At 38.6% G+C, this 26022-nt stretch overlaps 1 protein-coding gene across 5 annotated transcripts in view; it reads right to left on the reverse strand.

Moving 5' to 3' along the window:
* The window catches only part of DST (dystonin), a 286945-nt gene that overhangs the window by 52095 nt on the left and 208828 nt on the right, over positions 1-26022 (reverse strand). For 4 of the 5 annotated variants that reach the window (XM_062489748.1, XM_062489750.1, XM_062489749.1 and 1 more), the window contains 11 exons: positions 25443-25642; positions 23548-24043; positions 21145-22619; positions 11505-11666; positions 10289-10459; positions 8841-9007; positions 6504-6663; positions 5916-6242; positions 5657-5741; positions 4236-4477; positions 3071-3277 (listed from right to left, as the gene is read on the reverse strand). In XM_062489748.1, coding sequence (XP_062345732.1) covers positions 3071-3277; positions 4236-4477; positions 5657-5741; positions 5916-6242; positions 6504-6663; positions 8841-9007; positions 10289-10459; positions 11505-11666; positions 21145-22619; positions 23548-24043; positions 25443-25642 — 3692 coding nt within the window. The remainder of the gene's footprint in view (positions 1-3070; positions 3278-4235; positions 4478-5656; positions 5742-5915; positions 6243-6503; positions 6664-8840; positions 9008-10288; positions 10460-11504; positions 11667-21144; positions 22620-23547; positions 24044-25442; positions 25643-26022) is intronic. The other variant, XM_062489751.1, reaches the window with a different exon arrangement.

Below are 26022 nucleotides of genomic sequence, written 5' to 3' on the forward strand. Positions count from 1 at the left end.
ATTTAGTCAAAATTTAAGTGTTTCAGAAATTTCCTAAAAGCACTAAAGTAATGAGAGGACCTGTTTCCTACTAATTTGCAAAGAAAAGCATGAAAAGAAGAATGTGGGGATTTAAGTCTTCCAAAATGCGAGACCAAATTAAAAAAAATAAATCATGCATTTTTCTCTTCAGAACAAGTATATAGGCATGCATTTTAGCACACAAATGGTGCAGTAGTCCACCAGGGCAGCTCTGAGCCTAAGCCATAGAGAAATACTACATGGGATGTATCAGATGCACATTGTAGAAACTACTAAGAATTTATTTATTGAATTCATTAAAACTCTGCCCCCTCTCCAAAATTAACTGAACCTAAATACAGCCCTGAGTTATTGTGAAAGTCTGTCAGGATGTTTTAGGTCAGAACCTGCTACTTCTGTTGTTGATGCCCACATTTTCCTCAGAAATCTCCTTCTGAACACTCTCAGTCACACTTGTCTTTAAAATATGATGGTCTGTGTCTTTATGGCTGTAGTTCATAACAGCCCTACTCCTTAAAATAACAGGAATTTAATTTAGTCACTAACTCAGACTTGTCTTAGTGTTTAATCACGAGTCCCACAAAATGAAAGAAATAGTTCGGAGATTTTGTTCATTGTGAGTCAATCTTTTTCAGCCTTTATAATTCATTACATGAAAGAGCAGAACAATCTTTTTCACTGTATGTCATTTCTCATTTAAAGTAACAGAAAATAAGACTTGTCCTAAATACTGTGACATCCTACTAGAAAGGTATGTTCTGGAATAACCAGTACTGTAAACATTAGCATGAAGCACATGCACCAGTGGTAGTTATATCCTGGCTTTAGAAACTACAGTTCACAGTCAAGGTTTTCAGAAGTCCATCTGTTTATTACAGAATGGAGAAGATGATTTCAAATGTGTTAGATGCACTAAGTAACTGCACTGTGACGTCCTGATACCAAATACTCATGGGTATGTAAGCAATATTGAGGAAATATTCAATGGAAATAACAAAATCAAGGCATGGCACTGAAACTAAGTTAAATAGCACTGGGGAAAGGAAGAACTCTAAACTCAATTTGCTGAAGCTATAGGATTTCCAATTTGTGATGCTTAAAAACAACATTAAGGAATAAAAAGCATGATATTGGCACCATCTGCATCCAAAACTTCAAAAGTTTTCTTCCCATTATATATGGCAGGTACTTACAAGCCCTGAGCTACACTTCAAGTCACTACAGAATCATCTACTTATCCCCATCCAGTTTAACCAAGCATAGTTCATTGCAGTACATTTTCTTCTGATCAGGAATGATTGACTTCCGAATATGATGATGCTGTGATTTTCCCCATGAATGCTTTCTAAAGCACTCTCTGTGGCTGCTTTAGAGTGAAGAACAAGCCCAAAGTAGAATATGACCTTGTATTTCTACACAGGACTCCTTCACTAGAGGACCCACCAAGGCTTTCAGTCTTAAGAAATGAAATGCAGCTGAATTTATATCTATTATCAGCCTGGGAACATTTTGTCCAGGTAGTTAAAAACCCTGGGCATTGCATTTGTCTATTATTCTTCCAGCTTCCATTCACAACATGAAGCTATTCTGCCTAATCAACTGTGGTTCTTGCTGCATTCCCCACCTTGGTCCAGGAACACCTCACACGAAACCTGCACTTACTCCTACCAAAGCCTTGTACGCTCAGCAACTTTGTCCTCCACCCAAAACTTCTTAATAGTAGAGGCACATCAACAAGTTGCCACAGGGCAAACTTAAAGAGCACTAGCTTCTTCAAAAATTTTTTTTTTTAATTTATTTTGCATAGCTAAGTGAGAAGTATCTTATCCTTTACTGGAAGTCATTACATTAAGCCACTTGAAACTTATCACAGGATATAGTGTATAGGAGTTTATTGTGATGATGTGAGTCGGCTGAAGTGAAGGTTAGGGCTATTCAGGATGAGAATGCAACATGCCCTTGCAACATTAGCTAGTGGAATAGCAGCTCTGGACTTTTTATGTCTGTACTTGAAACCACTCAACTGATGCCAGAGGATGCAATATATTCATGGAATTCAGAAAATCTGAAGGCGAGCCAATATACAATCTCCTATCCCACCTTATCACTCATTTTAAAAAAAGAAAAACAACACACTTAATTTTTGAGGATTAGGTTAATGAAACAAGAAAATATTAATTAGAAAATCCCTTAAAAAGAAATCTGTCGCTATTTTCAGGCTCACTTAGAAGAAATTCTGAATACTGACAGTCTTGTTTAATCAGCTATTAGCAAATTTAGAAACTATCACACATGCTTTCTCCTTGTACTAAATGTTTATGGGAATTATATAGCAAAAGGAGAAATTTCCACCAATATTTTTATGCCCAAACTGGAAAACCATGTTTCCACAACGCATTTATAAACTGGCTTAAATATGAGACTACTTAGAGACAAAGCTAGAGCCCAGGTCTCAAAGTGAATCCATATATACTTCTGTGCATGTATAGAAACGTTCTCATATTAAATAACTCAGGTCTCGGGCCCCAAGAAGAAAAGCATTGTAGATATTAATAAAAGCAAGAGTTATTTAAATCCTCCACTATAGCTTGAACAAGGTCATCCAGCTTTTAATTGTCTAATGTGCAGAGGAGCTAGACAATCAGCTGATGCTAAAAGGTGCGGCCAACCTGGCAATACCAGTGTCACATCCAGAAAAGATGTATCAGGACCTTTTTATATGTGTTACTTAACACAACATGATGTACAAAAGACGTGGGCCATTCAGTTCTTAAGGAAAATCTTGACTTAAGGAGCCACAGGATAATAACAGCAATTTTAGCTAAAATATTGCTGTTTGCATCAACAAAAAAGGAGACAACTACAACAGAGTACAGATTAACAGATTTCTGGCATTCATATTTTAACACAGGAGTCCCATTTCATTCAAATGAGCTGAAGCTTTTGCCACTCAAGCATAACTAACTTTTGGCACCATTATTAAAGGACAGCTTTTGTCCAAGTACACATGGCCTGAGACAGTTACTGTCCAAAGAACAGTTTCCAGTACCTGCTGGGATCTCAGGATGGCAGCATCAATCTCATCCACCTTCTGAGAGATCGTGTCACTCACTAATCTGTAACGCTCATTGTCCTCCGTTATCATCTTGTCCAGCCCCTCTCTGGCCCTCCATGGCACCAGCTCCAGGAAGGCACTGCCAACTTCATTCAGAGTGTCCACCAAGCCTTTGTTGTTCTTTGCTTCTTTTTTCAGCTCCTGTAAAAAGCCATTTCAAACAATTAAACCATTTAAATATGGCAGTACATGAATGGAACATACACAGTTTGCAGCTTTTTCGTTCTTTCAACTACTCCATGAGTCCAGAACTAAAATGTTTTCCACACAAACCAAAGGGCTAAATTGGAATACTTATTTTCAGCTGAATTGTATTAGCTTTTTGAGACTGTAAGTTGTTTGACAGAAAGGTAGGTGATTTTTAAGAGAACTTTCCACAGAATCTAACCTAAATATATTTCATTCAGTATGACTGTCTGAAAATTTTCAAAGAATTGTTAGTACTTCATGAAGCATCCAAAGAAAATAAAACTAATGGATGGCTGCAAATTGCAATTCCATAAGGAACTAAGTCATCAGCAAATGAAATCAGCCTGCAATACAGCAAAATATGATGATGAATTCAAATTATTTCTGCAATGACTGGATTAAATTTCAAGCACACATTCACACAAAGGAATGAGTTTTCACCTGTACAGTACTCCCCATCTATTAAAGGAATTTAATAGAACATTTTTAAGCTTCCACCCTCAATATTTTCCATACCATGCAGCTTACACTACATTTTTTCTTTTGAAATAAATCTTGTTAAACAAAATTAGTAATATATATTTAAAATGCTGACACTTCACAGGATTATAACCATGCCACAGCTAAAGAGCTGAAATAACTGTTTGACAGCATATGAAGTTTCCCAGTCTTAGGTAGCTCCTCAAATAAAACAAAAATGTTGGGCTAAAAATAAACCTCAGCCCAATTTCATAAGGGATTGTAACAGATGACTCTGGAAAAAGTTCAGTTCTTAACTACTGTTACATTTAGTCAAATGATGTGATGGCAAATTTAGTTATTCAAAAAATTATTTCATATCAAGCACAAATTAACACAAAACCTCAATAAATCACAGAAGAGTAAAAAATCCACAAGTTCTCAAACCCACTTTTTGTCTTTCTTGTACTTGGCTTAATTCTTCACCCTCTGGTATTTGAGTTTCATATGAGAGTAACTCCATCTCTACTTCATCCAGCCATTTGCAGAGTTCCTCATGAGTTGAGTGCAGTTGGCCTGCAAGCTGCAGAGCCTGCTCTAAAGTCTTGGATACATCAGAACTCAATTTTGTAATTTCTTTGTATCTTGCTTTAATGCCTTCCAATTTATCTTGAACAATTACAACTTCATCACCTAAAATATTAAAACAATGTTGTTTCCCATTATCACAAATATTAAAAAGAAAAAAAAACCAACAAAGCCACAACAACAACAAAACTAAAATCCCAAACTCCACCTATTACAGAAACTTCAGTATTTAATTTATAGAATAACCCAAACAAGGTGAAAAGGCCAATCCTCAACTGCTGCACATTATCCTACCACCACTAAAGCCCACAGAGCTACAAAGTTTACCTCAGCTCAGGATTGGTCCTTCTGTCTTTTTTCTGCTTTACTAAACTATCACAAAGTAAGGAGTTAAATCCAATTTTAAACATAAATGTTCTTATAAAAGAAAAACTCCACCCTAAAATTCACAATACTTCTTATAAAGGCCAAATAAAAGATATAAAAGTGTTACCAAAAATGTAAAGAACAAAAAAAAAAAAAAAAAATCTACATTACTAACTAGACTTTCAATTGCAGTAGATTTTGACATCACAGTCTACCCTCACTGCTGTCCATTTGAAACACAACTCAAAAGACTGAAAGAAAAACAATGCACTGAAATTTATCAGCCACAATATTGCTCAGATTTCATTACAGAATATGTGTAATGGCAAAGTTTGGAACAGAAAAGGATAATAACACCCTGCACAAACATAGGTACATCACAAAAGGTTCAAGAAATTTACAAGTACTGGAAAATCTGGACAGATGTTGATCTACAGAACAGACACATTGTATAGAACAGGAATTAAACTTTTCCCACAGAATTAGTTCCCATGGCTGAAGCTTTCCCCTTGCAGTAATAGGTAGTCTAATATCTTGCTCATGTGTGGATGCCTGCAGGGAATTCACTGTGTCCGTGGCTGCCAAACAGCCCTCCATTATGAGTAATGTCCATAACTCGCCATTAGGAATGGAATGCAGGTCCACTACAATTATTTTCCACTAAAAATAATAAAAGGTTTCAAGGGCTAAATTCTCTACAGGCAAAAAAAAAAAGGCCTTTTGCTCACTTACATTAAAAGTAATATTGGCCCCAATACATAATCTAGCTGGAACTCAAACCTGACTAAAATAAACGACTATGATTGTTTTAACCAGTAAATACAAACCATATTTACAAGTTTCACTTTAGTTTTCTTAGGCACCTACAAGTACACGAGAAAAAAGTATGACAGATTATATCTTTACTTAAGTTCTCACCTGTTGTTTGCTTGAGAAGCTCTAAGCCATTTTGTATAGCTAAATCAACATTTTGTTTTCTAAGAAGGATCTCCTCCTGAAGATCCTATGAATAAAGGTCATTTATGTTAGCACAGACCTAAAAAAATACATTCTTTTCGTTCAGAATAAGCATATTGAGATTTTAAACAAAATATATTAATGAAAATAAATTACATATGGGGATATAAATAAAATTAAAAACATGATTTAAATAAGGAATGAACAGAAATCAAAATACCAGTAGTTCAGAGTGCTGTTTCTCAAGCAATTCTGTGTTGCAATCTTGGACTGACAATTTGTTCAGTTTATCATGGATTTCATTCAGCCAGTTCATCAATTCAACTTCGTCCTCCCCAAAAATCTGAGCATTGCTGTAAGCTTGCTGGAGAAGTTCAGACCTGCTGTTGCTCTTCTCTTGAATTTCAATGTATCGTGCCTGAGCAGAATCTAGCTTTTCCTGCACCATATCTTTATCTTCCCTGGAGCACATAGTCTTTAGAGACTGGCCAGTACTAATTGCCTGATGTAAACTCTTATTGTGAGCTAGGACATCATCTTCTAGGGCCTATATTTTATTTTAAATAATGAAGAATAATGGAAAAGAAAATGAGAAAAACATAAAATAAATTAAAGTGGAACTCAATAAAAATTGAAAAAAAAAAAAGACATATTGCCAACATAAATACATAGAACTTAAATTACAGGGGGAAAAAAAATGAAACAGTATGGTAAAATGAGTACAGTGCAACAGCTTTGTGAGTTGTCTTGTGCTTTACAGAAGCATCTAAAAAGAATGACCAAAGCAAGCGAGTGGTTTTTATCTTACTTTATGCTGAGAAATTTGCTGCTGCAGTTTGGAGGCCTGTGTTCCAATAGGTTCTGCATTTGCAAGCCTCTTCTCTGTGGTTGTCAGCCACTCCACCAGTGGCTCCAGAGCTTCATGGAACTGCTGCGCTACCACCGAGATGCCTTCCAGCTGACGGTTCCTGTCAGTACACCCAGGGAATGGTTATCTTTTGGGATGAAGTAAGTGTCAAACAGTTGTAATAAAGAAAAAAGTCCCTTGAATCCTTTGAAAAATACCCCAGAAATAATTCAATCTCATTTTAGGAACCAGTCACCAAATGAAACATATATCCAATATACTTAATGAAAAGTAAGGTGAAGTAAAAATCAAATAAAATTAAAAACAAATAAACACTTCCAAGGCATTTGGCTAATATACTAGTTTTGAAAATAAAAATAAAATCACTTTATTTGTACACTTTTTGCTAAAAATAATCTAGCACTCAATTCAGCAAGATATTGTCTTATACCCAGTTAAGATAGTTATCAAGTTTCCAGCTTTCTTCACGCGTAAAGTTACATTCCCTTGCCTATCATACATGTTTTAAAGTTAGGCAAAGGCTTTACTGAATCAGAACATACTGTCATGCTTCCTCAGTGCTGTAAAATATCTTTAAACATTTTCTCAATGATGACAACAGAATCATTTAGTTCTATATTTGCATCTCTTGTCCTGAATAAAAGCTCTCAGTGAAGTTAGTGAGACATTAATAAAGCATAAAGACTTGTCCTCCAAAACAGGAAAGCAAAATCTAAAACATTTCTGGTTCAGATTACTACATGTCAGAGAAGACTCTTGATTACAGCAAAGTCTTTACAAGCAGTGCTCAACAAATGTCATTCAAGCAGACTTTTAGGAGGGATTTGTTCTACATGAAAACATCACAATAACGTCTTTCAAATAAGGATCTCATTCCAGATAAAGGTACATTTATATGTGCTTATAAATGGAATTGCCAAGGCTTATAAACAAGGTAGACTTGACATACTTAGCCATGGAACACTCAGTGGGGTACTCTACCTAGTTTTCAAAATCCTCCTCAAATTCTTTCTTCATTTCTAGAGACCAGCCAAAGAACAATGGAGACAAGCTTGCAGCTAATGGAAGGCTTGAAAAAAGCTGCAATTTCATTTGTAATTAGATATCACCAGACTGGAAGGATATTATTAAATTAAATATGACATTAACATTTACCCCAGCTAATGAGTCAGATTCCTTCAATTAAAAAAAAAAGAAAAAAAAGAAAAGAAGGAGATAATGGTCTATTAGTGGTTGACTAATTAAATAATCCTATTATTAGTATGAGGTAACAAAACAGGTTCATCTGAAGAGAGGCTACCAGAAGGAATAGAAGACAGCAGAGGTGAGGTGAGTTCAGTGCTACTTTAAGTACCAACACAACCATCTGTTCTTTGCTGTAAAGCTTCACTGTGCACTTTTAATATTTCTCCAGCTTTCCAAGTACTCTCTTATTCTCAGTTACAGGCCTTTTTCCAATCTATGTCTCATGCACCCTTCTTTCTACTTTGAAAAAGACTGTTCTTCTCAAATCCCCACCCAGAAAACAAGTTCGGTAACCTTTTCAACACAAATTTCTTCAAACACTTCACAGGTATTTAACACATTGACAACAACTCATAAATGTAAGCCTATATTTACACAGATACTGTGTGCATGGATTTTGTTTGTTTTTTTTCAATTGGAACTTGAAGTGGACTTCAAGGTCTTTCAAGAGATAGGATTTTCTGTGTTGCTAGAATACATGTATCCATATACTTTAAAGGTCCTTCTTTTCTTGAAAACTAAGGGAGCTCAGCATTCGCATGCATCTGCAACTAACATTATGATTACCTCTAAGATGCAGAAGCTAATTATATAGATGATATTAAAAAAAGAAAGAAGGAAAGAATTGAGTGCCCCTTCTTTGTAGCAGCAAATCAGATCTTTGAAATTCCAATAGAACATCATTATTATTCTTTTGGTGTAAAATTTGCACTTGATTCTATTGCAAAATAGGTTTCTTGCCTCAAAACACTTGCATTTTAACAGAGATAAAATATTCAGAAGATACATATGTAGTTAATCCTAGCAGATTATCACATTAGACTAAACATTTTTAAAGAGCTTTTGGTCTCTTCAGGTCACTTTTCTCTACTTTTCCTTTAGAGGACCCATTACATCAACATCAAGACACCAAGACGTAACGCAATCGAAAGCATGGTAGTACTTCAGAGTACAGACTCCCACATGCTGTTTCTAAACATTTATCGCTTGCTATGTCTACATTTTTCAAATCCATGAAAGAATTTCAAGTACCTTGTTTCAGCTTTACTAAGTAAGGCATCCCATCGACTATCCAGGAAGCTCAACTGTTTCAGGATTTTCACTCTGTCAGCAGGCTCTGCTGACTCTGCAATTTTCTCCCCTTCACGCTTGATCGCCTCCACAGTGGGCTTGCGGTCATCCAGCAGCCTCTGGAGAAGCTATAGAGAGAGCAATCAAGCACCAGGTTATTAAGAAATATTGCAATAATGCAAATGTAACTACAGTAGACTTCTTGAAAAGCCATTAAAACAATGAAAAAAAAAACCCACCAAAAACTAAACCACTATGTCTATATTGCGGTAAAAATGTGAACAAAGCTAATCAAAGAGACACAGGTAACACACACATCAACCCCTTCACTGACCAACACAGGCTCCTTTTAGTTTCTCAATTGTTTTCTTAAGAACACTGGAGTTTCATGAAGCCCAAACAACAACCTTGGTTTCTCTGAGGCAAGGATGTGTGGCAGCCCCAAAAGTGAATGCACAGAGGAAAAGGGTGTTCTACATAACACCCTCAAGGAAATCCAGCTATTAAGAATAAAGTTACATTTTATAGGAACATTTATGGGAAAACTGCATGCCCTTCCAGATTTGGCATCACAGAGGTAATTTAGATACATAGAGAGATGGGAAAAGAGATAATAAAACTATTGTATAATCAACTTATCACTTGTATGAGCTAAATTGAGTTCACCAGTCTAGTGTACTGCATGAACCCCTCTATGAAGAATAAAATGCGCCTCTGTCTACAATCCTCCCTTCCTCCATTCCCTAGGTGCCATTGGTAACGTTAACATTTTTGCCACCACAGGTGTCCCAAGATGACAACCTGTACTGGCCATGACTTTATAACTTGGGTGGCAGTGGGCCACACAGTCCGACTGCATGAATTGTATGTTTTATCAGCTACATTATCATTCTTTGTTCTATAATCACTATAAAAATATGCTAAAGTTGATGACACTGATAGTTTCTACATTAGCACAGGCCACTTTCCAATGGGATTCCAACTAATTGCCAACAATGATCACATGAAGATCAAGAGCCAAGAATTTAAGTCTGTAATCTGCAATCTTATCTTGGTAGTACTAGAGAGAAAATTTACTAAGTTTTATTTCCTACCTTTCAAAAGGCTAAATACTGGAAATTATACTCTCACTTTTTCCAATGCATTTTTAACATCTTTTCCATATAATGTTAATAATTCTAACCAGAGCTACCAGACTGCACAGTATCACTCTGTCTTATATCCAAGATGAGCACTTCACCCAACCAGGACAGTCTTGAGTTTTAAACAGATGGCTCCTTTAAACACCTAATATTATACCCCAGTGTAATATAATAATACTTGAACAGATATTACGCTTTGCCAAAGACTGGGAATGTATTCTCATTGATCCAGTGGAAGGAGAGAGATTCTGAAACTATTTCACTTACCTTCTGTTCTTGTATTTGGGCCTTGACAACTTTGAATTCAGCAGATGGTGGTTTCTGATTAGCCACAAGATCTTCTGTATCAATGAGCCAGCTAAGCAGAGATTCAAGGGCATCCTGAAATCTCCCACAATGGAGGAGGGCTTCCTGCAACTGTGCAGCACGCTGAGCAACCTGAAAAAACAGCAGAGGATGTCACCCATTCCTTTGATTTCTGTGAAATAAATAATCAAAATCTGTAGAACCTCTGCCAATATCACTAATAAATACTCTTTGTTTCTGTAACTATTCACAACAGCACTATGTCACAATTCAGCATGAGTCTCTTGGGGCTGGAGACATTCAATGAAAAGAACAGACTGACTCCCAGTAAATCAGCCTGCTCTAGTAATTCCTTACAAGCTACTCCTTGTTATATAGCTACAGTATTATGAAATACAGTGATGGGATGTTTGCATTTCTGATGGTCTTTATTTTCCTCATAGAAAGAATGAGTCGGGATTTCAAAGTAGCAGCTCTTAATAGGGTCAAATAATGCCATCAGTGAGAAATAAAAATAGGAAAGCAGAAGGCAAATAAGTGAACCCCAGGTGTCTCTAGTTCTGCTGTACCACTCTTTCAGAAAGAGAGCAGAAAATGAGTGCCATTTTTACTCCCTATCCTTTCCATTTTCCAACAGCAGCTACTGCTGAAGGAAGACTTTCAAAGAGTACAGAAAAACATCTACAGCCAGTTTTTCAAAGCAGTGGTACTTTCTGACGCCTCAAGCAATACAATCCTTAAGGTGCTATAAAGGAAACATTCCACCAGTCACACAAAGCTGAGCTGTATCATTGCTCTGTGCACTGTGCAGGTACAACAGCGTACATGAGTGAATACAACTAAGTGAAAAAGCATGCAAACCATGACTGGAAGTGGGACCGGATCTCCAGGGACCCTTTCCAACCCCAACCATTTCATGATTCTGTGAGTCCTTCCTGAATAAAAATCCAGGACAGACCTAGAGAAAGTTTGGCAAAACCTTATAAATGACAGCAACACCTCTGGCTATTAGTAATATAAATCTTATCCTTCAAATTACAAACAAAGTAATTGTGTAAAGCAAATGCAATTCATATTCTTAGTGAATACTTAATTTCCTGTATGTTGAAACACATCAGCAAGCAAATAATCAAAAGGCAGACCACAACAGAAGCAGGATAGTATACAAGATAATAACCTTCTTATTAAGAGTCTTCCATCGGGTGTTGACATCTTCAAGGTCGTGTTCAAGGTTTTCTGTGTTGGTACTTTTAGCAGCACTCTGAATGAGGCCCTGACCCAACCAATTTACTTCCTGTTGTTTTACTTGTAAGGGTTCAATTTCTTCTTTCTGGAATACCTGCAGTTGAAACCCAAGACAAACATGAAACATGGTAACTTCTGTCATAAAATTCATCTGGTGTTTACATGACAGTACACCACAAAAACATTGCTTGAAACTGGTGTCTTGAAGAAAGGAAGCCATTCCTTGTCAGGACCTTCCTAAAAAAGCATTAATAAATCTAAACAGAATAGTCTCAACCTAAACACAGTAAATTCAATACATCGTAGAAAGGGAAATGGCATACATTTCCATGACCAGTTTTAGATAGGAAGGAAAAGGACAGAGAAAAAGAGAGGCAGTGGAAGTTTTGGGGGGTGAAAAAAGAAAACTTCTGATGGGGGGGGGGGGGAAGAAACTCATCAGTTTTAATTATCTATCTATAAAAAAAGAAACTCATCCGTTTAATTATCTATCTATAAAATGTAACAAAAAATGGCACAGACCAAGAGAGACAGGTGGACATTTGTTCCAGATTAGGACCAAAGCCAATATTGAAGTCAAAGAAATAGCGAAGGAAGAGATACTTTAATATCGGTTTAGATTATAATGGCAACAAGTGAGGAGGAGGCACTACAGATGCTGTTGAAACAGTATCCCGGTAGACACGCAGGAAAATGGGTTTTCATTCAAAGGATATTCTTGTAAATTGCCAAAGCTTTGACCCTGCCCAACAGCAGTTTGAGCAGTTTTGTGTTTGCTTTACTTCACTCTTGCAGGTATTTAAGCCTTTTCAGAGCCAGATTATTACCATTAGCAACAGCAATGTAAATCTCCATTTGTATTCAGCAGCATTAAGCTGCACTGACACAAGTGTCAATGAGATCAGAAAATGGCCTGAAGCCCCTGAATTAATTACACAGGCCAGTGAAAAATAACCAATGAATAAACAATGCTAAAGAATGCTCAACTTTTGACCCTAAATCTTTCAATTTCTATAGCAGCATTCAGCAGCAGTTTGGGTGTACACTTAGTGCATTCAAAGCAACCTTTCTCAGCATCCTGAAAAGCAGGGATCACTCTGAATGTACCAGCAACTCTCCTCTTTTGCACCAAACACGCTGTGGGCAAGTGATTGCTTTTAAAGCTGCAGACCTCAGGTGGCTGAGCACACTTCCACCAGCTTGACAAGTTAATCTAGAAGCTACAGCAAATAAACGAAAGATGAAGGGTAAAATAAATGAAGCATCCCTAAGAGATTTGTTCTTACAGACAAAAAAAACACCAAAAAACCCCCGAAACTCTAGGACTGTGGTTGCATGAAAACTGAGAGTGCAATGAGTTGACTGCTCCTAGAAGAAGGAAAATGCTTGTGTTTTACTTGACTGTAGGGTAAGGAGGAGGCAGAATAATATTTCAACACAGAATCAATACCGAATTCTTCTTTTATGTGCCATAAAATCACATCTTTTGAGAACAACGTCCTACCACAGAGGGGACTGATCTCCATAATCTGCCCTTTAAAAATGCACACATTCTTTGTGGAGAGAAGCTTAAAATAAATTACAATTATTGCTGAGGCCAAAGTTTACCAGAACAACTTAGCAACAAAGCTTGAAGTATCTCAGATTTCAACCAGAGTGGGAAGAAAAAAATTACAGACCCGACAAACACCCTTTCCTTATTACAAAGCTTCCCTTACTCTCTTACCTCATCCACCACTCACAAAGCACTGCAAGATCCTGTGCTTGTAAAACACTACCGTAATGTCAGATCTGCTTTCTGGCACGCAAATGCAAAAGGCAGCTTTCAGAAGAGGCGGCGAGCCTTTAATCTGCCTGCTTTGGAAACCACAACCATCTGATACTGTTGCTTGTACCTCGATGAGTAAGGCTGAACGCCTGGGCCATCGGTGCCCTTGAATGGCATTGCCTGCGAGCCCACGGGGCAGACACGGAGCATGAAGCAAGCACTGCAGGTCGGCAGTAACAGCTGGGCAACAACAGCCCTGCTCAAACAGCTGGAGTATCACCCCCTCAGACATTCCCCAAGTTCATTTCCCAAGCTGACTATTTCACCTATTTTGGACACCTCATGTGTGCTATGCAAAGGACACTGATCACTGCATCTTCCCAATTTATATTTTTTTAAAAAGTTACGTTTTTGTAATAATGGCAAAACTTAAATTGCTATAAACAGATATCCTTACGGTTATATTACAACTATTTCACAAATCTACGGATTTTTTTTTTTTTCCTAATTACCTTGTTCGACAAGAGGCCATTGCAGACTGTATCCAAGGTGTCTTGCATGCCAGTAGTCCAGATATTGCCTTTATTTCTCTCTGGGAAAACTTTTGGGCCATTTACAGTACTATCTAATTCAAGCTGTTGAACAGAAAATGCCATTTCATTTGAGCCTGTACATGCTACACTGCATTCCTCCGTATCAGATAAAATTTCATATTTCGTAAAATCCAAGTCACTAGTATTTACAGCAGCATTAGAGTAATAAACATCTACGTGAGGAGATACATCATCCACATAATCCTCCTCTACTGTTGTAGCTCGTATTTTAGTTTCTTCATAAACTTCATATGCATTTTCCACTTCATTTGTAATACTTCTTCCATCGCCTTGAAGAGGATCGCCACGTGACAGAATTTTCTCTTTGAAACCTTGTAAGTGAGAAGAGTATTTCCCCTCCATCTCTTCCTGATCACTCTCACGAGTCTGGGCATTGTTTTGTTTTACTTTTCCAGAGGGTAAAATGTCATGCAAAGCCTGTCCGCAGTTTTCATTGACAGGGACACTCTCACTTGCAAGCAGTGGGGCTTGCTGCTCTCTGCAAATTGCTGGGATATATGGTCTGAACTGACCTACTACATGGATATCTTCTGCAGAAGACAGACTTCGTGTTTGAGTTTGCTCCCCTGCTAAGTGTGTGTCTTGTTTATCTTCTCTTTCTGTTGGAGGGCTGCACAAACCAGAATCATCCTCTTCCGAGGTAAGAGAACTAGTACCCCATTTGCATTTACCTAGCCTAGCTGCCTCTGACAGGTCAGCAGTTTCATTAAAGGAGCTTTCACTTCTATTAGTGTAATCTGGAAAGCTGGGCGGAACAAGCATTCTCCAGGATCGTCTATGCTCCTTCTTTTCAGTGTGAGACTTAACTTTGGGTAACCCAGCTGTCCGAATTATATCGCTGTTCAGTTTAAGAGCATCAAAGATCATTTTTTCATCTAACTTGTTAGCTTCACGGCTTCGGAGCTCAAAAACACTGGAAGAAGTAAGGGCACCATTGGAGCACAAAGTACTGATGTCCAGTGTTCTGTGACTGTAGGGTAAGGTCCGGTCTGTGAAATGCCTCGAAGAGAGGCTGCCCTTGGAGCCCGAATCAATCTGTTCATTCAGCCGCACAGTGTCATAGATAGACCTCTGGGGAACGTAGCAGTCTTCAATATTTAGATCTTCATCTTCTTCCCCTTTGCCAACACATGGAGGATTCTGACGCAGACAGTCTGGCCTGCTAAGTGGCTTCCCCATGATGAAAGTGTTCACACAAGTATACCTCCGTTTTCACAGATTCAGGGCGAACATTTAAAAAACACTAGCAATCTGAAGAAACAGTAAACTTGCCCTTAGCGTAAGATGCATAGATACAAAAATATACACCGTAAGATACGAAGTGGCTGAGGTCATTCATAATCAGTGCATCCATTTAAAATTGACTTTACCTGGATATGAGGTTTCCTACCCCCCAAAATATAAAGTGCTTCAGTAAGAAAGTAACAGAAATGTCCCAATGTCACAGAAAAACAAATTATAGCAGAAACCAGCACTAGCCAAATACGTCAAACATTCAGTGGAAGGCTTCATTTATTTTTCCATGTCAGAATCCATATCTGAAGTCTCCCAAATAAGCTTTCAAATGAACAAGTGTTACAGAAGGCAGTACATTATCTTCTGTACATGACTGCTTAACTGTAATCCATTTAGCTGGCTTGCAGGGTCCCATCTCCTTTATAAATAAAACTTGGTGGGGCAGCTTAAAAAGACAGAATCCACAGCGGCTTGTATGGTCCTGACCAAGGCACGGAGAAAATCCTGGGGGGTGGGGGCAAATAAGTTAAATCCAGAACAGTAAGAATAATAAAACAGCCCTTTACTTTTTTGGCAGTAGCTATAAATAACCTTGATCGGAAAGGCAGCTTATCCTTCTGTTGTAACAGGCTTGTTCGTGGTGCCTCCACGAGTCCCGCAGGAAAACATCACTTTCTCGCAGCCAAGCCAACGCGCCCCTTCAAGCACACCGTCGGAAGACGAATGTTTCAGACCGATTTTCCCGACGCCGTCCTGGAGAGCTCTTTAAGGCAGCTGCAGAGCAAGCGTGGCGCGTTCCCCGAAGGCACGGCAGGTTTACATTCGGCAGGTCCCGACTACGAGCTGCAGCTAGCGGGCTGCCCTCGCCTCCTCCTCATTTCTGAGCCGCAGCTGCTGAGGAGCCGAGGGAGGGGAGAGGGAAGCCCCCGCCGTGCAGCGCCGGCGCGTCCCGCCCGGCTCGCCGGGAACGCCCCGCTCCGCTCGAACATCTGCCCCCGGCCCGCCCGCGCCCCGAGCGCCGCTCCGGGGGCTGCCCCGGGGCTCCCCTCCCTCCGGCCCTCCCCGCCGCCTCCTTATCTGTTCAGCCGCCCGCGCCTTCGCTCCTCGCTCGGTGCCGCGCAGGGGGCTGGCGAGGCCAGGCGGCGGGGAGGCTTCGCCGCCCGCCCGGCGGTGACATCACTCCGCCCCAGCCCGCTCCGGGGAGCGCCCGGCACCGCTCCGGCCCGGCTGCTTTCCCGGGACAAACTCCGGGAAGGAAGCGGCGCTTTAGCCGCGCCCGTACGCCATCGCCCCCTCTCATAAAGCAGTCATTTCAATGGACGCTTCCTTTCCCAAGTTACACCAAAAGTTTACCCCTGTGTTACTAAAAAAAAAAAAAAAAAAAAAAAAAAAACAAACCAGAAATTCCCCAAACTCGCCTAGTGTTTAGATTAGGTTTTGGAATAGGCAAAGTGAGATGCTCAGTCCAGTTTTGACTATTTTCAGTCTGGTCACTGGCCCTGAGACAAGAACTTAGGGTGGCGTTGGCTGACAGGGCAGCCACTCCTGAAGAAGCCAGCTCCCACTGAAAGAAACATTAAAATACTGGGGGGGGGGAAACTAACTATATCTGAAAAGATTTACTGGAGCTCAAAACCAGCTTATCAGGACAAAGATTCTGGTTTGGCAAATTGGCATCTTTTAAATACAGTTCAACACTTTGCACCTACACTTCTAGCTCATAATCACGGAGGGGAAGGGTTGGGAAACTCACCTGTAACTTGCCAACAGCACAGGAGGAGCTGCCATGACCAAGCAGCTCCAGTCCAGCAGTGGCCAAACCCCAAATGACCTGAGCTGCTGGTGTGACAGCAGCTATCAGTTATAGGGACAATTCAGATCTCAGTTTAAGGACAGCACAAAGCATGTAGTGCTGAAATTTAATACAGTGCATTCACTACAATCAGCTTGAGCTTTCCGCATTAAGCAGCTAGCAAGATACACTGTATGCAAGAAATACAAACATACCACACTTCATGTTTATTGATTTACTTAATGAACAGCCAGGTACATGTCAAAACACTAAGGTCATGCAAAACAAATTCTCTCTTCCTCCTCTCTGGTGAGCAGCCATATAGCATTTGGATTATGCCAAACAGATAATCAACTCTGGATTCTCTAGCAGAGAATATACTATAATGATAAAGATGGGAAAAGACTTTTAGATACTTTTGATGAAGGGTCCTATTGTCAATGGTTATTTTCACCCAATACAATGAAAACCAGATCGATCCCTGCTGAATTCAGAAAGTGCTGCATGATTTTATAGGGGAATTGTATAGCTGAAATTGGTCTGTATTTGTTCAACAGCAAAATTATTTTTCATTGTTTCTCCTGGACTTTCATGTGACAGATAAGTCACTTTGGAAACATAACTCTTAAAAAATTGTAATACTTGTATTGCCTTTGCTTTTCAATACAGACCTTAACTGTAGTAAATCCTATGGAAGATTTTAGTATCTTATTCTAGGGTTTGTAAATAGCACATGGAATATGCCATGCTTAACTCAAAGCGAAACTTCAAGAGAAACTTCTGATTATGCTTTCAACATTATTTGCCTTCAAAGCAAAAATCAGAAGACTGACACCCTAGACTAACTAACACCGACACCCAAGACTTACTAACATAACTAACAAGACACGTAGATGTGGCATTTAGGGACATGGTTGATGGTGGACTTCACAGTGCTGAGTTAACATCAGAATCTATGTTCCTAAAGGTCTTTTCCAACCTAAACAATTCTGTGGTTCTATAACATTAGCCAATTGAAATCTTAGTTCAAGCTCATTGGCCATAAATACTCTGGCTACCTAAAAAGTCCCATAAAGGCCAATTAGAAGGCAACCTCTAATGAATACACCTACTTTTAATCCAAAAATAAAAGCAAAAATTAAATGAACCACATGCTCGTGAAAGCTGTAACAGTGACATCTTGGTTTTACTGAGAATGACAGAACAAAGAACTGTGGAAAAGTTTCAAAAAGTTTGGTTCAGTACATTAACAAACCTAATTATTTACTGAAATTTCCTTTCAGGACTAATCTATACATTGCATGTAGACTTTGGGGTAAAAAGTGTCTTATAAAGCCAAGTTAATTAGTAATTTTTTGTGTGTGTTTTGTATTAATTGAGATAAATTCTTCACTTGATTATACTCTTCCTGAAGTAAGAGACATGGTTCTACTTTGAAATTACCCGCCCTGAAGATTTTTATTCACAGAAAGTAACTTTTATAACTGCATTGTAAATAAATATAGTTTAACACTGACAGCAAATACTTTCAATTTAACACTCTATACCGACTGGAATAAGTACATTACAAAGAAGAAAGATAAATTTAAGAAGTATGCATATGCATTTTTAATGTATTTATAATACAACTCAAAGCCAGTTTATTTTTTTAGAAACAATATGCTTTTTAATGTCATGCCAAGAAGATGCACGCAGCTCTAACTCTTTATACGTAAAAATTGGTTAAACCACAAAACCACCTCTGGCCCATTACACAAGATCCTTCCCTGAAGAGAGTGGAGATTTCATGTTAATAGACCTATACCAAAGAACAACTCTTGCACTTTACTCTTGAGGAATTGAAGCTGACTGTAGCTGACCACAGAAGCTAAAGACATAAGGAGCCAGACAGTGGTTTTGTGGCCACAGCCACATTCTCAGGTTTATGTGTTTGTGTACGTGCACAAACATGTGAGCAAACACAAACACACCACAAGTGGAGCAGGATCTGTGAGATCCAGTCTCCCTGCAGTTTGCTGCCTTAGGTAGAACTGCTCTCTGGAAGGGCAAAGAGTTTAAACAGATAGATTACTTACTGTAATTTTGATATGCCCCAGTAGCACTGACACCAAGCATTAAGAGAGTTGATCCTTATCCTCCCACTATCAGTATCCCTTCACTATCTACACTCTCTCTTTGTAAAATTTCCCATTCTGGTCTCCCTAGTCCTTTCCTCAAAGGCTACTCACTCTACTGTTTTATTTCTGCATTTGCTTTTCACTTATTTAAACAACCCCTTCGCTTTTTCACCATTCTTCACCTCCTGTTTAATGGCATTTTGTTTTTAATCATAAGCAAAAGCATAGCCTAAAATAGTTGCCTCAAGCAAAACACATTTCTAAGCTTATAAATACAATCCCAGAGTAGACTTCTGGATATAAACATACTGCTATCACTGTTCTCCTTTATGTCTCTCCAGAGTTTTTTTGTCTTCTTACCACATAAAGCTCTTGTGTTTCAGGGATGTTGTCACCCCACTGGTCTGCATGTCCCTCACTCCCAAACTGCTCAATTACTGTGTTGTATCCAATTCCCTGATGAGCTGCAACACTGGGACAACGCATAGGGAAGTGGATTTTCCTACCATCCACTCATCAGGCTGTAACACTCCAGAAACATTTTTCTTTACCACAAAATATGTATTTGTACATATAAATGTACATATACATTGTAGACAATACGTGTTAACAAAGACCTGAAGCTGCACTTAATGTTTGAAAATGTAAGAAATGTGGTGAAACCAGAGGTCCCAAACTGGCTACAACTGAAGTCCTGTACAGCCAATGTAAGCAAGAATGTTCACAGCAGGAGCTGTTGCTATTTTCCAATATCCAAAGTGTTTTACTAACCATATACAAAGAAAAGCCATTTGTTTCTCTTTTAAATTGAGACAGACTTGTTAGGATAGACTGGCATACAGTTTTAATCTTCCCAGTCTAATGCAATCTCCTCATAATGTAAGTATTTATGCATTCTTAAAGATCATCAAAACTCACAGTAACTTCTATTTGAAATTCCCAGAGGAAAGTTTTCTGGTTTCATTTTCCTTTCCTATATGGCTTAAACAAGCAAAATGCACCCTCTGTTGGGCCAGCCATGTAATAACGCTTTTCCAAACTCATCAAATTTTTAACAGGATGGCTTATCAAATCTTGCAATGAAGGTTTGGATTTATCATTAAGCGTCAATTCACGTACAAGTCACACAAACATTTTAATCAATATTATACTGGAGCGAAACCAAAGCAGTGCAGAAGATTCAGTTCTACTACATAGCCATTAGGAGATTTATGACCTTTTTCAAACACTGCTTACATCTATAAATCTTTCTGGTGAGCACTGGAAATTCATTTCTTGTAACCTAACCCAAGAAAGTATTTGTACTTATTTCAGCAGCAAAGCTCAATTAACACTCACCATCACTACAATGCATTTTTTTGAGCTGGACATGGATTGCTAGCTGGCATATTAAAAAAGGTACACTCAGAAGCTCTGGAGTGCATTTTGGATAAGGATGCTACAGAAAAATCCAAATATCATAGGGGCATTATTTTGTCTGTTTTCTTTTTATTAGGATGCTTCTAGGTAAGGGTGGAATTCACTGAGGTAAAACTGGCCAGTGTATCAGAACAGAAAATGACAAAAGGTAACATCTTAAACCTAAATATGCTGAAACCTATACCCAGGTGAAAAAAAACCCCTGAAATACTCACATGAGCAAAGTAAATATGGGCTGGTATGTGAACACTGGAGCCTAAAATTCACACCACTGTGAAGATGAAAGTTGTGCAATACACGGATATCAAATAGAGACAATATGCAGTTTCTCAAAAACAGAAAGGCAGATGGATTCCAGAAGGTAACAAGACAGTGAAGAGAGGTAAAGAGGGAATTGGGGTGCAGGAACCAGGAGCTGAGATGCAAAATTCCCAGTGTCTGCCAAGCTGTAGAAAAGGAGCATAAGATCCCCATTTAAAACAGATAAAATGCATACAGGTAGAACAGACTGCTGTGAAACAAGACTCCTCTAAGGTCTGCACTTAACCAGTCCCTTTCACTATCATGTTTAACACAATGCTACCGTGGTAAAAGACTTCATAATAGTAAGAAAGCAGTCTTCCTACCTTGAATGTATTCAGCTGCTGATTAATAGCCTCTGTTTCCATTCCAACAGGACCTTGTGACTCTTCATGCTCTTCAGCTCTCCCAAGCAGGCTGGAAAATTCTTTTAGCTTACTGTAAAACTCCTCAACACGGCAAATAGTACTCTCCACTTGATCTTCCCTGGCTTTTGCTCTGTCTAGTAGCTTGTTGCACTGTTTATTTAGAGCTTCCAAGTCTCTCTTTATACCAACAAGATCAGGAGAAGCTTCAGCTTCTGTGGCTAACATAATTTTACAGTTCTTATTAGCATTTTCATTATTCATTATAAGATCCTCCAATTTATTCATGAAGTGTTTTATGTCCTCTCTCTGTGATTGCAGTACCTTGAGATCTCTCCCGACTGGAGCCATGCTATCAAGTTCATCATCAAACTCTGCAAACTGAGAGAACATTTCTCTGATGCTGTTTTGGAAATGACCAATTCCCTGAAGTTTGGTCTCTAGGAACGAGCACCTATCCTCAACTTGCTGCTTCACTGCAGTGTATTCTTGCTCCAAAGATTCAGCTTGGAGTAAGAGGTCAGAAACACCTGCTGAATCAGAAGCTTCTACCACCAGGTCCTGGGCAAGCTTTTTTGCTAAATCAACATGAGGCTTTAAAACTTGCAAGGCTTTCTGCTGGGCCTGCATCATTGTCAGGTGTTTGTTGCTGAATGACTGAGGTCCAAGTGAGTCATGAGCTTCGAGATGTTCTTTGGCACTTTTAAGCTGTCTTTCAGTTTCCCTGGATGAGTCCTGAAACTCTTTCAGTCTCTGCGCCATATTTTCCAAGCACTCTCTCTTCTTATGTAGCTGCTCTGTAACCACTTTCACATTCTGATTAAGCACCTTAGTTTCTTCTTCAACAATTTCTTTATCTGTTTGACTTGCATTAAGCAAACTTTCAGCAGAATTATTTAATAGTTCCACCATCCCATGGTGTTTATCCAGGTCCTTCTGCCATGCCCTCACCTGAACAATAGAATCCTCTATTTCAACAGGGTTTATGCCAACTTTTAATTCACACAGGTTGCTTTGGCACTTCTCTATCCATGGCTGCAGATTTTCTACATGCTGCTTATATTTGAGGGCTTTCTCCAGACAATCTGTTAATTTATCTTCCCTTTCTTTTACCTGTTTATTCATTTCATCCCAGTTATTCTTGAGTGTTGCAATTTGGGATTGTAACTCTGCTTTGTCATCTCCTTGAGTCTTCTGTAAGATACTTTCTCCTTCTGCAACAATTCTTTCATATGAACTAATCCGGTCGGTCACTGTCTTCTTAAAATCTTTCTGTTCTTCAATCAGTGATTGCAAGGCATCAAGTTTGGCTGACACAGGACAAGCCTGGTTCAGCTCTTCTTTCTTTTTGCTTAGCCAGGCCTGAAAGTCCTTGGACATTTGCTGGAACTGATGAGAAGTGGTGTACGCTGACTGAAGCTGCTGAACATGGTTGTCTACAAAGGAGAAGGCAGTACAGAGACAGAGGTTCATTAGCAGAACCTGCTAGTATTCACTGAAAAAAACCCTAATATTGATTCTATTATGTATGATCATTAATTTAAAGAAAGCCAGTCCTTAGTATGTGGAGTTTGACTGGCAGAGAACCAAGTTTCTTGCAAGGGGCAGACTCATTCCTGTATTACAGAAGAGCAGCGAAGGTATTGGGACATGAATCAAATGAGGTGAGCTTATCCAGTCTGTGTCTACATGGATCCCATTTGGGCAGATTTTTGTGGTTAAAAACACACAATTGTGCTTCATGGTACTATGAAGTGTAAGCACAGGGAATATTAAGTAGTATATTCTACTAGTGTCTAATTCATGGCCTACAGGCAATACATGTTCCTAGGGAGATTCTTTGAAGTTCCTCATGACCAGAGGAAATTAAAAATGCAAAACTGAGGCTGCCAGGGAGAAAAAAAAGTACGGTATCACTTGCAACATACTACTTGCTCAGTTCTGTTGTTCAAAAGGTAAGGAAAGGCTACAGACTACCAGTCCCCTTCTGTCACAGGCAGTTTTATACAATTACCACTGTGTTTCACTAACCCATTAACTGGTGTTTGCCTAGAAATTAGAATTTTGGCTTATACTCTGCCCTTCTGAAGCTGGGCAGCTCAATGAGCAGCATCCTCTTTTGGTAATCCAGTTCAGTGAAGATGCACCTGAACGAATACGTGACAAAAGCAGCCTTGCTATTTTACTCCAAGTTCTCTCCCCAACTCGCCTTTTCAAGGCATGGGGATTCTTCTAAATTCCAATGTACAACTGCTGGGGAGCTGGACTGGATAGAGTGCTGGCAGGCTCAGTTCAACAGTTCTATCACAAACTTTTGCTTTAGTTTATGCCTTAGTTACGATTTTTCTTTAAATAAATACTAACCTGATTTTTGCTCAATATCCTTAAATGATTTTAAGATGCCGTCTAACTGTCTTGTAAGTTCTGCTTTCAAATACTCTTCCCCAACCAGTGTTGACAGCTCTTCACAAAGAGCTTGTGCTGCATTTATATTCTTCATTTCCTGTTCTATTTCCTCCTTCATTTCTTTAGCAATTTCCAGCTGTTGTTTCACAGCATCAGGTTGTGTACTCACAGCCAGGCTGCTGCTGAGTTTACTATCCAAGGCACTTAGCTTATCAGACAGACTTCTGAGTAAACTTTGATACTCCGTGCTTTTCACAATGGCTTGGTCAATTCGGTCACATCTCTTCTTCAGCTGGCTGGTTAGACTGTCCCATTTTTGTGCCACAGCTGCCAGTTGCTCTTTTACAATTTCATGTGAGGGTGGATGTTCACCAGGTCTCTCCAGAATCGCCTGCCCAGCAATAGTTAACTGCTCATATTGTGGCTTTCTGGTGTCAAACTCTTTGAGCAGAATCTAAGGGGGAAAAAAAGAGAATTTTAAAAAGAATGTACTTCATGAGAAAAGAAAAAAGTGCTTCTGATAGAAAATCATGTAGGTTTTTTTGTAGTTAAACTTTATTATTGAGTGTATCCAAGTGAAATAAATGTGCCTTTACATAAATTGTGCTGTTTCCAAGTATTTACATCAAAGAAACAAAAAAATAAATAGGTGAATTTACACACCATCTAGTAGAAATTCAACCAGAAGATACAAGTAAACAACAAATTCTGTTAATACTACAGTAATTAAGTAGTCACACCAAGCAAAGTAAGTGCTGTTTAGATTCAAGAAGTGTCTTCTTTCCTAGACAGTTTTGATATTGGTCTTAAGAAAGAAGTTCAAGAAGGTGCATTCTGACATAATATCACAATGTTTCATTACAGAACAGAGACTATTTGGCTAATTCACAAAATGACTGGATGTGTAGTATAAGACCTTTTAAGTTTGTATCACTGGTTCTCTGTATTTTTCTTTTTTGACAGTAAGTCACAGCTTTCAAAAGAAGGGACAAATATAATGGTTTTACTTTACAGAACATTCCAAACCCTTTCTAAGTTTCTTTTAAGGACTGTGAAATAATACATGACAGTCTTATGCCATCTGTCTAGACTTCTGAAGCACTTACAAACCAATAATGAGTCATAGTATTTCACATAGTATTAGAACACAGTTAATGTATTAAACACTTTATTTTAAACAATACTGATATTAAAGCTTTAATAACACTTTTTCCAAAAACAAATAATTACCCATCAGTTTAGAATAATTGGCAGCAATAGAAGTGCTTGAAATTAAATTTTATACCTTCTGCAACCTCATCCGATTTCAGATGCAATTTCTTTTGTGTGCAGTGTGCAGTTTGTTGTGTCACTGTCAGTAAATTACTCCAATTTTCTATTGTATCTTTTCTTCTGTCTTTGACACTCTTGGCCCCATATCTATCAACAGTACTGCATTTCATTTGCCTTCATATTTTTGTTAGCTACTGGCACAATCAAGGGAATAAAATCTTGAAAATCTAGTTCTAACCACAGATTGTACATGAGGAATGACAGTAAAATTTCAAATTAATACAATTTGAAGGGACATTTTCATTCCATTACAGAGAAACCACAGTATGGTCAAACCAGAAAGATGTATCAGAGGATTGATGTCTCCTCAACATTTTTCTTTACCTGTTCTGATCTCTTTTCTCTCTTAGGATCATTTTTTCTTGTAATTACTGCAGTCAATTGCATAAGCTGACACCTAAAGACAAACAAATCTAATGGCTTATACTAACTATGCTCTGCTCTAGATGCAAAATAGTACTTTGCTATTACCAAAAAGGCAGAAGAAACTGAAATCAATCATGTGTGTTGGCACTACTCACCTGAACCTGTTGCTTTTGTGTATTCAGCATATTAGGATCGATTGATAATGGTCCCAGCACACTGACCATTAGCTCCTTCTCTACAAGCCAGTGCTTTAGCTGAGCTTCTGCTGTCTGGAACTGGATCAGGTAATTTGAAGACTCCTCCAGTTTTTGTTGTCTCTCAGATGTAACTTGATTGAGTTCTTTCCATTTGGAATCTAACAATGACAATGTTAACATATTGCATGCATGTTCTAGCAGACGGATTGTGACACAGCAGACTACATATGAAACATAAACAGAGCTCTCTCATAAGGCTTTGTGCTGATTAACTCCAGATGCCTTATTGCAGTGACTCTGCAAATAACAACTTTCAAAAGTCAGACCCACATACACTTGGATGATAGTCAGCCACCTGTGGAATTTTTAGAGCAATGAATATTCAACTTGTAATAAAATTATATTAGAATAGTACTAAGTGAAATACCCTCGAATTCAAGCTTTGGTTTGAAATAATATAGAAGGCCAAGGGTTCTACACATTTATAACCAGGTGCCTGATTTAGATAGACACAGATTGCTGCTTATTCACTAATAAA

Source organism: Cinclus cinclus, chromosome 3 (genome assembly GCF_963662255.1).
Source record: "Cinclus cinclus chromosome 3, bCinCin1.1, whole genome shotgun sequence".
Taxonomy (NCBI): Eukaryota; Metazoa; Chordata; class Aves; order Passeriformes; family Cinclidae; genus Cinclus; species Cinclus cinclus.